Below are 13,819 nucleotides of genomic sequence, written 5' to 3' on the forward strand. Positions count from 1 at the left end.
AGAGAGAGAAACATCAGTGTGAGAGAGAAGCATTGATTGGCTGCCTCCTACATGCCCACCACTGGGGATCCAGCCTGCAACCTGGGCATGTGCCCTGGCCTAGAATAGAACTGGGACCTCTCAGTTCATGGGACGACACTCAGTCCACTGAGTCACACTGGCCAGGCAAGGTGTGAAATTATTTTATCATGACAATATATATGACAATTCCACTACTTAGAAGTTAAAAGTCTTAGAAGTAGCACTACTGAATGAATTTAGACAGGCACAACCATATATAAATACGTTTATATAACTTACTTTATCCAAACCTCTGCTGTACAAAAAGCCTACACCCAAACAATTTCACATATACAAATATTAACCTTATTTTCAAATTTTTCCAGAACATGAGATTTTATAATATAAACCCAATTTTCAGAGTTAGTAATTTCTAGTCTAGAATATATATATATTACCCACATGAACAGAAGCTAAAACCAAAGAGTTTGAGAACTATTCATCAAACAACCTCACCTCCAAAATCTGGCATAACATAAGAAAGTGCTTTCCTCAAACACATTCCTCTGTAGACAGCTAAGTGTACATGTATGTATGTGTGTGGGGTCTACAGAAGTAAGTTCAATATTTTCTCACTGAGACAACCAGGCTAAATAAAAGCATCTCAATGCTTTCACAATTACCAAGGCAGGAAAAAGGGAAGAGAACATGGGAATCTCATACTGGTTATAGACACATGTCACTTCCACTCACATTTCACCAGCCAAATCAGGTATGGCTACATCTAAATAAAAGAGGACATCATCTAAATGAAAGCTCAGTTGGTTAAAGCATTGTCCCGAATACCAAAAGATTGTGGGTTCAATTCCCTGTCAGGGCACATATCTAGGTTGTGGGTTTGATCCCCAGTTGGGGAATGTACAGGAGATAACAAATTAATGTTTCTCTCTCTCTCTCTCTTTCTCCAAACAAACAAAAACAATGAGAAACAGATCCTGGGGTGAGGACTAAAAAAAAAAAAAAAAAGATTTAAGTCAAAGGGCACAGAGACACACAATCCTCCCATGTTGCTGGGAGGTGAAAGCTGAGAGCAGTCTCACCACCACTGCTCACTACCACAAATGCTTTCTCTTTGGGCAGCTAATCTCTTCCCAGCATCTTTTCACAAAATTATTCATCCTCATTAGCATGTATTCACGGGTCCTCACAAAACACATTTCTGGAAACATGTGGAAAGATTGTATTTAAATATCACATGTACAAATTCACATATTTTTTTAAAGTTTTCAAAAACAATTGAGACTCATCAAATCTGAACAAAATATATTATGGTAATATAAACTCTTGCCAAAGCTAGTATATAGCACTATTGTATAAAATGGGCTTTCTAAAAACCTTAGTTTGACGGATGTGTAAAACCAATTATGTCTAATAATTTACAAGTTAATAAATGTCCAATACATTTTTATAAGAGCAAGAACCAGATCAATTCAAATAAATTAACATTCCTGTCCAAACTGCCTCAACCAGCCCAAGTAACAAATTCACATGTCAATGATGGGCTGACCCAATGACCCATCTGCTAAAAAATACAAACTATATCAATTTGTTTTCCAAATTTCAGGCATTGATTGCAGTGTTAGAAAGGTCACTTATCATAAGCTCAGTAGTTGACCTGCTTTTGCAAATTGTAGTGTGTCACTCCACAGAGAGCCAATACTATCAGGATGAACTAAGGCACGCTGTGTTTATAGAGTGCAATTGGGGAGGTGACACCATTTTCACAAGATGTGTGTTTAACCGGATAAGTGTCATATTCAACAGAGATGAAAAGAGGAAGCAGCATGAAAAGGAATGACTAAAGAGAGATTTCATAATTTTCCAGGATGGCTACCAGAAACCACATCGATTTATATTTGCTTTAAACAATAATGAATCAAACCTTGTCTCTAAGTCTTGTGGCAAGGATTGCAATATTTTGTACATTTTTATGGGTAACAGAATAAACACAAAAGATGTTCTCAAGTTCCCTAGAAGTCATCATGAAAAATAAGATTAAGAAACAATCCAGTATCAGATAACCTAAAGCATACAAATAAGGACAGGTCATTTGAAAAACAAATATTCAGTGATGTCCTCTCTAAGAGTAGCACTATATTCATATGCGACCCCACATATCTGATTCAGACACTTACTTCCACATAATCAGTTGTCTCAAGTTATCTGCCCACCAGAGAGAGGAGTTATGATTGTCCAGCTGACAATTAATTAAATAGCCATATTTATTTCTCTTTCAACGACTTAAGCTTTTAAATATCACTTTGAGATGTAATTTATCACAATATCCTAGAATAAAATATCAGTCTATTCATTAAAGGCTGATCATTTAAAATAATTATCTTCACAATCATTTAATGGAGTTTGCCAAGAATTTCAGTATGATGTTTTTCTATATTTCAGGCCCATATTATGGACTGGATACAAATGAATACAATGCCAGCATGAATAAAAAAAAAAAATTTAATAATTCCTTATGCATCATCTTACAAAGTTTCAGTTAGACCAAAATATCTACCAATAGGACAAAGATCTTTATATTTGATACCCCCACTGAGGCATAAGACTACAGTGTGAAACATTTGTCCTATTTTAGAAATTCCTAAAATTATATCCCTGAAATTAGTCATTGTAAATCAGTCCATCAGCTCCACTAAACCTCTCCAGTAAAGACCAAGAAATTATCCCAATATGGTCAGAAAAGGAAAATATGGGTCAATCCAGGATTTTGTTTTAGTTTTTTTAAAAATATTTTTCTTTATTAATTTTAGAAAGAAAGCAGGGGGAGAGAGAGATCGAAACATTAATGAAAGAGAACATCGACTGGCTGCCTCTTGCATGCCACCCCACTGAGGATCAGCCCACAACCTGGGCATGTGCCCTGACCGGCTATCAAACTGACAAACTCTTGGTGCATAGGTCGATGCTCAACCACTGCGCCACACCAGCTGGGCCAACCCAGGTTTTCAAACACTAATATTTTCAATATGATTTGATAGGATGGCACTTTGTTAAAATGCCTCCGTAGGCAAGAATCACACTGGTGAGGCACTAAGTCAGTGCAACTCAATCATGTGTCTTTTGTTTTCCTACATATAGAGCTAATTTTGTTTGTTTCAAAACTATAGAAAAGTTGAAAAAGTAGTTTAATAAATGCTTATATGTACTTCACCTAGGCTTAACAACTGTTAACATCTGTATCACCTAGACATTTGCACATACATACTCTTTCAACACACACACACACACACACATACACACACTTTTTTTCTGTACAAACATCCAGGCACTTACCCCTAATAATTTAGCATGAGTCTTGTAAGAACATGGGCATTCTCCTATATATGCATATGCTTTGGGGTACTTATTTACTAACCAACTTTCTTTATTATCACTTTTCCCTATAACCTTTTATGAGAAACTTTTAATTTTCCTCTATGCATATACAGTCAAATAATTTCTTTTTTCCTGTCTTTGGCAGAAATCAACAGTCAAATTAACTCCTGGTTTCACATCCTTCATCAGCTGCACACGGCCTAGAAGAGTCTCTCCTCCAGCTTGTGCCACCACCTCTCTGCTGCCTAGTTTATGATGTTTATTGTTCCCTGATTCTCAGCATCTTCCTGCTCAGCCTTTCCAGTACATGTGCTCTACCACCCTCCACTCACTCCTTCAGGACAGGATGCTCCTTCCTTCCTCCTGGCATGCCTACCTGCTCTGGCCTCATCCTCACACTCTCATGGTCCCTCTCAGGAGCTGGCTCCTCCTAGAGGCCTTCCACTTGCCCCCCCACGAGACTCAGTCTGGGCAGCAGTCTGGCCCACACCAGAGCACTGGCCACACCACTTGTATGCCTCCTGGAAGACTGAACACGGTTCACCACCACATCACCAGTGCCTGGGACACATATCTCCAGCACTTCATGCACAGCTGGTGCTCCAAAAAACAACATTCGCTTCTTCCTGATCTTAAGGTGAAAAGAATAACTCAGACTTAATCCTTTCTTATTTAAATTTCTTCAGCTATTCCTTTTCTTGGATCATGGAAAGATACCAAAACCTGGTGTCTCCTCTCTTGACTTTGATTGCCAAAGGGGTTTCTCCATTCCAACAACTTGACCAGGTTCAACTCGAGGTGACTTGTGCTGGGGGACCAATACACAGAACACACAATATGTGAGTGCCGACCAACTCCTTGTGATCTTCTCCAACTGGCTAAACAGCACATGATCCCATTGCCCTGGACCTCCTGCTTGCACCTCTCACCCCCTCCTCAACTTGGATTCTGAGAGCTTTACAACTCAGTCTTGATTGGCCCGCCTATTATTCCATTACTGGACTTCCCATAACTCTCACGATGTCATCTTGAACATTTTACAGGAAATTAAGCAAGAAATAAACCTATCTTAAAAACACACATTTATATATACAAACTCATTTGTATACTTTTTAGCAAATATTTAAAAATAGCTAGTCACTGCTCTTACTTCTTGTAACAGTTTTCCAATCAGCCAAACAGGAATTTAGAACAAATTTAATGGACAGCATTTATTGGACACTGCATATAAACTACTGAAATAAGTGGTCACACATATCACACTGGCTCCCTTGAAACATTTAACTATTGAAAATCAAGATGCTTTTCAAAAAAAAAAAAAAAAAAGATTGTCTTGATCTTGGACATTTTGCATGCAAAAACTGAATCACTAAAAACATCCTGCCAAGTGAAATAAGCCAGATACAAATGAACAAATACTGTATGAGTCCACTTACATGGGATACCTAGAGTGATCAAATTCAGAGAGAGAGAAAGTAGAATGGTGGTGGCCAGGGGGTGGGAAGAGTGGGGAATGGGGAATTAATATTTAATGGATGCAGAGTTTTAGTTTGGGAAGGTGAGTAAGTTCTGGAGCTGGATGGTAGAGATAGTTGCACAACAATGTGAATGTACTGAATACCTCTGAACTGTACATTTTAAAATGGTTAAGATGGTAAATTTTATATTATGTCTTCACCTTTGAGTGGAGCAAATTGTTTCCACTCATGTTAAAATGAGGCTACCAAGTTGTCAACCAAAAGAGATCCAGAATCATGAAAGTAGGGAACAGACTGACAAACCTCAGAGGGATGGAGGGTGGAAGAGGGAGGAAAGAGATAAACCAAAGAATTTATAGGCAGATGTACACCACCAATCGACAGGGACACTAGGCTGGGGAAGTCAGGAGAGGGGTGGGAGCAGAAAGGAGGGGGTCAGTAAGGGGAAAAGGAGGATATCTGTAACACTTTCAACAATATATATACATATATATATTATATTACACACACACACACACATACAGACACACATACAATGAGGCTACCCAGAGCCCTGTGCTGTTTAAGAACTACCCTGATCTGAAATACTGGGTTTTTTATTATCATCTACAGTTATTTTTCTAAATTTTGTAACTGAAACACTGCTGTCAGAATATAATTTCAGTTCAATTTCTTTCGCTGTGTCTCATCGTTCACAGTTTAAAAGGTAACTGGAAACCCAGTGTGAGCCTCACCAAGGTGACTTGAGTAAGATGTAAAGAGGGAGAATGTTTGTCAATGACTCTTAACAACTGCATGTCAGAAAGCACCTCACTATGGGACACTTGAATGAGATACTCAAGGAGAATTAAACTATTTTCAATTCCTGACTTCAGTGACTGGAAATATTTAGAAACACCTAAAATAATACCAAATTCAATGACTCCCAACCTACAAATTTTTAAGTATCAGTTTTTATTATAAAGTTATACTTGATCATAAAAGAAATATTTAAAATAGAAATGATAGGGCAATTAACCCAAATCCTACCATGGTGACACAAACACTGTTCGTATTTTAACGGATTTCTTTCAGTTTGCTTTTTTAATTATTCAAACATTTTATGAAGATCTTTATCTTCTGTTTCTTATTTGGTATAATTTAGAGGAGAAAATAAGAACTTTGCCTGAACTGCCCATCTCACGGACAGTCCAAAACTAAGCTAAAAGATGAATTCATAACAAATTACTCTGAAAATTACTTAAGAATAATAAAAGGACATTTCTCGAACACTGTGCTAGGCCAGGTTCAATCAAGGTTAAGTTCCTGAAGGGATTCTTTTCTCACCGGATCAACAGCCCTATGAGGCAGGTTCTCAACTTCCACAGCTTTCAGCGACCACCCACTACTCCAGCAGAGCTCTCCCCGCCTCCTCTTGCTCCCGCCCTTCCCTCCACACTGATAACTCAGCCTCCAAGGCCAGCTTGTCCCGGACTGGACGGCAGTTTCTGCTCAGAGAGGCTGTTCCTGTCTACTGCTCCCACCCTCGCTAAGCACTTATCCTAATTTAGGTTTTCTTCACAGCCCTTAGCATGTCCCCTCATTGCCTTACAAGTCTCTTTGCTTATTACCTAACTGCCTGCTTCCTCCATGGGACAGAATTGAAAGGTGGAAAGAGACTACTATTTAGCTCCGTCACTCCACAAACATATATTACTAATAGTTTATGGATGAGGAGCCTAAAAAGCAGAGCTTCAGAATTGCCCAAGGTCAACAGCTATTAAGTGAGAGAGCCAGCATTAGACCGGGCAGGACCAGCAGCCCCCCAGTGGACAGCCTTCATGTGCATGTCAAGATTCAAATAGTTGCCACCTGGGATGAAGACTAATCCCTTCACCAGATGATGTGCTCACATGGGAAGATCATTTGTGGCACTCAGAAGAGCAAAAATGAGGGCTGTTTCTCTCACCTGATGCCTGGGGCAAGTTTAGTTTCTCTGACCTTCAGCCTCCTAAGATATAAAATAGAGATAATGCCACCGAATCTCCCAGAGTCATCATGAGGATCACATGACATACAGCACAAAATCAGTTTGTCGGCTGCTAAGAGTCATTTACATATTTTATAAAGGAGGATTACCAGAATGTACTACACTGACCCTTGCAGTGTAGTGATTTAAATGTTCTCACTATTTTTAAGGACAAAGCATACAGGAAAGCTGAATTTGATGCTATAATGTGCTGAGTCTGATTAACTAAATTTTGTATTACGTTTTAAGTATTTGTTTCCAGAAAGTAATTAAGTAATGGATAACATGGTCTTAGAGAACTTCAGTTTTTGGCAATCCAAGAACAATCTTACTAGTTTGGGAGTGTGTGGTGCACCCGGGAGGGGATCCTACTTGGTTCACTCAGTGGTGACTCCTAAGCATCTCCAACAGTGCCTAGCACACAGCAGGTATTTAATAAATATTTGTTGAATGTTGACAAGATTCGAAGAATGAGTGAGATAATTAGACAACTGTCTGAATATCCTGTGCCAAAAATATTATTCACAAGATACACACTGAAATTTAAGGAGGAAAATATGTTTTCAAACCTTTTTTTAAGTCTTCTCTTCACTCACTAAGCCTTATATACGCCCTGAAGTGTAAATAAGTAGGGAAGTCTTCCCTACCAGGAGGAAAACATGCCTGATGAATGTGCCTGAAGAGAAAACTTCAATTCCTTTGTCTGTCAATACATCATGTTCCCAAATGTGAAACTGACTCTACACAAGTACAGACAGTCATTTTTCCTATTTTCTGGGTCATCACACTAAGAGTGCATATTGCTCCTTCATCCCAGCACTTCCTTCTCTCTGCCTTTCACATGGGCGCCCAGAGAAATGATCCAGGCCTTAGTCAAAGCATCTCCATAAAGACCAGAAACAACACCACTCCCAATTTGCAATATGTAAAGCTCAGATGTGGGGGCTACAAGAGCTTCCCCTAGGTGCATGCTATGCTACCCAGAAAAGCATTATGCATAATGTTTCGTTTTCCAGCACTAGGACCCAAGTTCACTTAATTATAGCTTTTTTAGAGGCATGCTATCTTAAGGGACCATATGGGGTAAAAATAAATGTTGATTTTATGACCATCAAATGCCCATGACTATAAGCTACCTTTATATTTTTTGTATCATAAATTGATTTATTGTTCTTTTTTAATATAAAACAGGGTCACATATTCTTACACATAAGCTATGGAACTTGTTAAATATCCACTTTACAGAGCACTAAGTTACACATTATATTTTAATGAAATATAAAAACATTAACCATATCATACATAACAAACGTAGTGGCTTAAAACAACGCAAATGTCTTATCTTGCAGTTTTGTAGGTTAGAAGTCTGAAATGGGTCTCACTGGCTGAAATTCATCTTCCCCACTACATAGTAAACTCTTTGAAAGCAGGACCTGTGCATTTTCTGTACTCATATGGAAACATATTTTAAGAACCTACTAAGTTCTAAAAATTGTGCTATATGTTGAGGATACAAAGATGCCCCTAGGAAACTTATGGTCTGGTATAAAATCAGATATATCAGAACCTCTCAGTAAATGTGGATTAGATTAATTTATGTCAAAGATTCAGGAATGTCAATACAATAGTAAAGTTCAGAGTCATGTAATTGTAAATTCTGCCTTTTTTTGTAGATCATACAAAGTAAGGTGACAGACCTTATTATTAGAGGAAAACTATTGATTTTAATACATTAGGGTCTAAATTTGGAAATGACTATAGTTTTGTAAGATAATAAAAATATTTTAACTGATGCAAATAAACAATTTGAGCAAATAAAAACACGCATCAACCATTGTCAAACTGTGTTTTTATATCAAAAAACTCTTCTTAATCAATACTTCTTAATCTACCCTGATAATTATACATGTACTACAATATATAAAATGATAGCATGAATCTGTACTAACAAGATGTACTAGGTTATTATTGTGTTACTTAAACAAGGGTTCTTGTGCTCAAAGTGGTAATCCTTATGACAAAGTTTAAGAAGTTCCCCACTGCTGATGAGACTAACTGGTATGAAAGAATCCATATGTGGCATAGTTTCACTATCAGAAAAACTGTGTGATTCAAAGCTAGCTATAAAAGTATAATCTATTATAACATAAATATCAACTTGAAATATAAAAATATAAATGATTTGGTATTTATTTGCCCTAAATATGTATTTCCAGAGTCAATGTCACAGCCTCACAGTAGTTACCATGTCAACTTGTATAAAGCTCCAGACTGTATTTACAGTTTTAAAATGTGGTTAAAAATAACCTGACACATGAAGATAAAAAAATAAATAAATAAATAAATAAAATTTAAAAACCCTATACACTGGAGCATCTATTTCAAAAAAGACAAAAGAAGTGTAATTTTAATTAGAGTAAATTTAAAAATGAGAATAAAAATTTTAGTCTCACTGTCATAATTTTAAAATTTACCTTAATGGATTATTTGCTTCTTAGAATCACAATAGTCCCACAAGAATTTGTTACTAAACAATAAAGAAAATCACAATGCTTTTATAGATAGCAAATTTATGTGAAAGATAAATTCCTAATCATTACTTTTTTTCTTACTGATTTTAATATTCCAAATTTGGAAAACATACAATCTGAAAGTGAAATAAAATGTTAAAATTATGTTTGTATGTTAATAATTATAATATGAATACAGAAAATAATAACAATATAAATACCAAGTCCAAAGTCACAATTATATGCTGGAGCCAAAATGGTTTAAGACAGGTATGAACGATTTTTTCTGTAAAGAGCCAGACAGGAGCAGCCAGGCTCTCTGGACACTACCACATCTGCTGCAACTATACACCCTGCTCTGGTAGCTTGAAACCAGCCACAGATAATATTTAACAAATGGGCATGGCTGTGTGCCAATAAAAAACTGTTTGTGGACACTGAAATCTGAATCTCATGTGTCACAAAATATTATCTTTATTTTGATTTTCAACCATTCAAAAATATAAATACCATTCTAGTTTGCAAGCCATACTATAACTGGCAGCAGGCGAAATTTGACATGTATGACACAGCTTGCCAACCCTTGGTCTAAGGCACCACAGAGTCAGCCTACACATGTGGGACCAAATACAAATACATGTGCAAGAACAAATCCAATAATATTCTACATAAAGGTTTGCCACCTATTTATCCTGAAAAATTCATAAAGCTGTTTCTGTGTTGGTGTAAGAGGGACATCTCTGGAATTTGTTTGGGAAAAGAATAAATTACATTATACATATTAACAAAAAGGGAGAGGGAGAAAGAAGAGGAGGAAAAGGAGGAGGAGGAGGAAACCCTTGAGACTAAATAGTATTTAAACCTCAAGGCTATATATACATTTTGACAACTCAGTTTAAAATTCATACCTTACGATACCACATGGAAATTTATAAGATAATATCTCTTTACTTCTGACAATGATACTTCATTGAGAATTTAACTTCTCACTTTAGGTGAACAGATCAGCTGGGCACAAGTCCATATTCTTTACACCTATTGGTTTTAAGGTAAGAAAACTGCTCTTAAAACACTTTCAGCCTATACCATATCTACATAGATCATTATATAATTATATATCATTTATATTGTTCATTAATTGTATTTTTCTAACTTTCATTCTCAAGTAGGTAAGTTCTGAAGGAAAGAAAGAATCAGCCCTGGCCGGTTTTGCTCAGCGGTTAGAGCGTCGGCCCATGGACCGGAGAGTCCCGGGTTCGGTTCCCACTAAGGGCACATACCTCAGTTGCAGTTTGTCCCTGGCCCTGGTTGGGGTCGTGTGGGTGACAACCACTCAATGTGTCTCTCTCACACATTGATGTTTCTCTCTCTCTTCCTCCCTCTCTCCTTCCCAATCTATCTAAAAATAAATGCAAAAATGTCCTCAGGTGAGGATAAAAAAAATAAAGAAAGAAAGACAGAATCATTACTTATAATCCTTCATCTTCCACAATAATCAGCATCATGATTAGCATATAATAGGGCTCACAAAAGTTTTTTTAATGACTAAACTTTGCTTTATACATAGTAGGATAAAAATACCAATATTTGCTATTCTATATTAAGGCAAAAATTTAATCTAGTGGAATAATTATCAATGAACAATGATCACATTTCAAGTGAAATGTGTTTTATCTGGACCACCATGCCCATAAACATAGAGAGGAATTAAACTGCCTGTCTTTCCCCACCTTCCTTCTGACATCCAAACCACCTGCATGTCCAAACAATGACTTACAGCCTGTTTGGGAGTGGTTGAGGGCACACTGTTTATAACTACTAGAAATCATATGGGACTGAAAGTTTTAGAATATGTAACATTCAGAGATATTAAGCTACAAAAGCCCAACATTCATCATCAAGTATTTTATTAGTCAAAAGAATGAAAGTAAATTCAAACAGATGTCTAAATATCCCTACTTCATTCTTCCAAAGGCAGAAGAGCCTTCAAGGCCAGATACTTGCAAAGTGGCATCCCCATCCGTTCCCTCAATTGCTCAACTGATTGTTCTAGTATACAATTGGTCTCAGATCTTTTCCTTTTCTTAAATATTCTTTTCTTTATTGATTTTAGAGAGAGAGTAAGGGAGAGGGAGAGAGAGATAGATACATGAATGAGAGAGAACATCAATTGGCTGCCTCCTGCATGCCCCCTACTGAGGATTGGGCCCACAACCTAGGCATGTGCCCTAACTGGGAATCGAACTGGGGACCTCTTGGTGCATGGGTCCATGCTCAACCAGTGAGCCACACCAGCCGGGCATCAGTCTCTGATCTTTAATACCATTTTTGTAATGGCCTCTGCTAGGATTCCATCCTTTCTGTATTTACAATTTGGACAAGTTGCTCTGAGATAGTACTAGGGGACAGGATAAAGAAGGAAAGGACAAGTTAATGACAAGAAATTCTCCTCCTTCCTTTATAAAGGGAAGTTTGTAATCATGTGACAAAAATAGAAGCAGTGGAAGAAGATATTGCAATATTGGGGGGGTCCTTTGTAAAAGTCAATTTTTCTGAGTCAGGCTGCAATCTAAAAGACCACTACAGTAAAATCAACTACCAAATTGTTCACCAAATTCAAAGATAATAAAGAAAGCCTGAGTGAACTCTTATGGTTAAATCTACCAGTACCCTCTTCAGTACCACAGCCTCATCTACCCGCAGCCTGTCTGGACACAGGCTGGATCCTCAAGAGAGAGCAGGTGAAAATGACCAAAAGTCCTTTAGGTTGAGAAGCCTGTTTGGAAAAGGATATCTCTGTGTGAGGAACAGTTCTACTCTCCTCTTTCTCTTTCCCAATCACTGACAAGAATGAAAGCAGGAATTGAAATTTGAAAAAAAAAATAAACCAAAGTACCACTAAGTTCAAACACAAGTCATATGCAAAAGCACACATATGCACAAGGAAAAAAAAGAGACAAAAGGAGGCTGTCAGCTATGGTAAATAACCAAGAACTAAGAAAGGTTTTGAGGTCCAGTAAAACTACAGTGCTAAAGGAGTTCAATGTCCCTTTCTCCGAAGTTATAGAAACTAAACGTGGGAAGATGTCAAGAACTTGGTGGGCAGCATATCCTTAAAGCTCAGTAAAGAACATCAGACTCTACTTCATGTTTAAAGCTACCTTTACAAGATTACTACATGTAATTATTGCTACATTTAGGTGTATTAATGAAGAACTTTACAGTCATTAAAAAGTATCCAAAAAATGAGTTTTACTTGAAATCCAAATCATAATAACATGTTTTACAGTTTGAATCTTGATTGGGCACATTATTCACCCCATTTATAAAATGAATCTGCAAATCTAAAAATTTAAAGATGTCCAACACCACAGCCTGAAAAGGGTGTCCATTAAACTAATCAACCTCCAATGTAATTAGAATTCACTAATCACCAACTTCCCACCTTTCCTCTGAATGGAATGTAGAATTCTTGCTGGCGTTCAGTGGAATATATTTCTTTTACTTGTCAGAAAATTTACTAAGCACTTTACAGGGTAAAGAGTATCCACATGTATGCCGCCATTTTACCTGCAATATGCTTTCAAGATCACTGGCATCCTCACAGATCTCCCAGGTGCCAAGTGAGCCTCTGAGGACAAAGTTTATGTTACCTCCCAAGGTCTCCAATTTGTTACCATGACTTTGTAATTTCAACTCCCCAGCAAGAGTTCCATTCACTAGACACATTTGCCAGAAGAGACATCAATCTATTTCCCATATCTGTTGCTTGGCAAAGGATTAATTGGGAAAGGCCTATTAATCTAGCTCAGGTGTATCCAAAGGTACAGGAAGTAAACTTTAATTAGACTTTAAAGAGAGACAAAGGTAAACTCTTTGTAATAGCATTTTCACTAGTTAATCAGCCCTTGACTGCCATACTCTCACTCATTCAACCAATACCCCGTGAATGTTTGCTGTGATTAAGACTTGTGAACTTTTGATTTAAAAAAAAAAAAAACATACACAAAACTAAATGCAAACCTGATGGCATCCATGGATCAGAAGTTGGTTTGGTCAAGGTATTCATCTGCTCCCAGTTGAAGTCATCATCATCAGCTTGATTATATCCACACGTGCTATATGGCTCATCAAAGAGGCAACCTCCTAAAATGTAACAGAATAAAAGGTAATGTAAATAACACCAGACCTCAGGAAAAAGCTATGATGATTATAGGTTACCATAAACTGACTTGATACTAACTACATTTGATTTGAACTGTGTGCTAAAAAACTATGAATCTTGACCCTATTGTACCCTTGCTAAGTGCTAACTGAGTATGACCCATGTCTTACCACTACTGCTATATTATATCATTCCCCAAAAAGAACCTATATTTATAAAATCCAATTCAAAGTAAGGCCTAAGCAAATTTACAATTCATATTTTC

General features: G+C 37.1%; 1 protein-coding gene across 6 annotated transcripts in view; it reads right to left on the reverse strand.

Annotated features, from left to right (window-relative positions):
* Nucleotides 1-13,819, reverse strand: part of PTPRM (protein tyrosine phosphatase receptor type M) — an 839,861-nt gene that overhangs the window by 610,658 nt on the left and 215,384 nt on the right. For all 6 annotated transcript variants that reach the window (XM_036244603.1, XM_036244601.1, XM_036244600.1 and 3 more), the window contains exon 2: nucleotides 13,413-13,535. In XM_036244603.1, the coding sequence (XP_036100496.1) occupies nucleotides 13,413-13,535 (123 nt within the window). The remainder of the gene's footprint in view (nucleotides 1-13,412; nucleotides 13,536-13,819) is intronic.

This window comes from Molossus molossus, unplaced genomic scaffold (assembly GCF_014108415.1).
Source record: "Molossus molossus isolate mMolMol1 unplaced genomic scaffold, mMolMol1.p scaffold_m16_p_6, whole genome shotgun sequence".
NCBI classification, from domain to species: domain Eukaryota; kingdom Metazoa; phylum Chordata; class Mammalia; order Chiroptera; family Molossidae; genus Molossus; species Molossus molossus.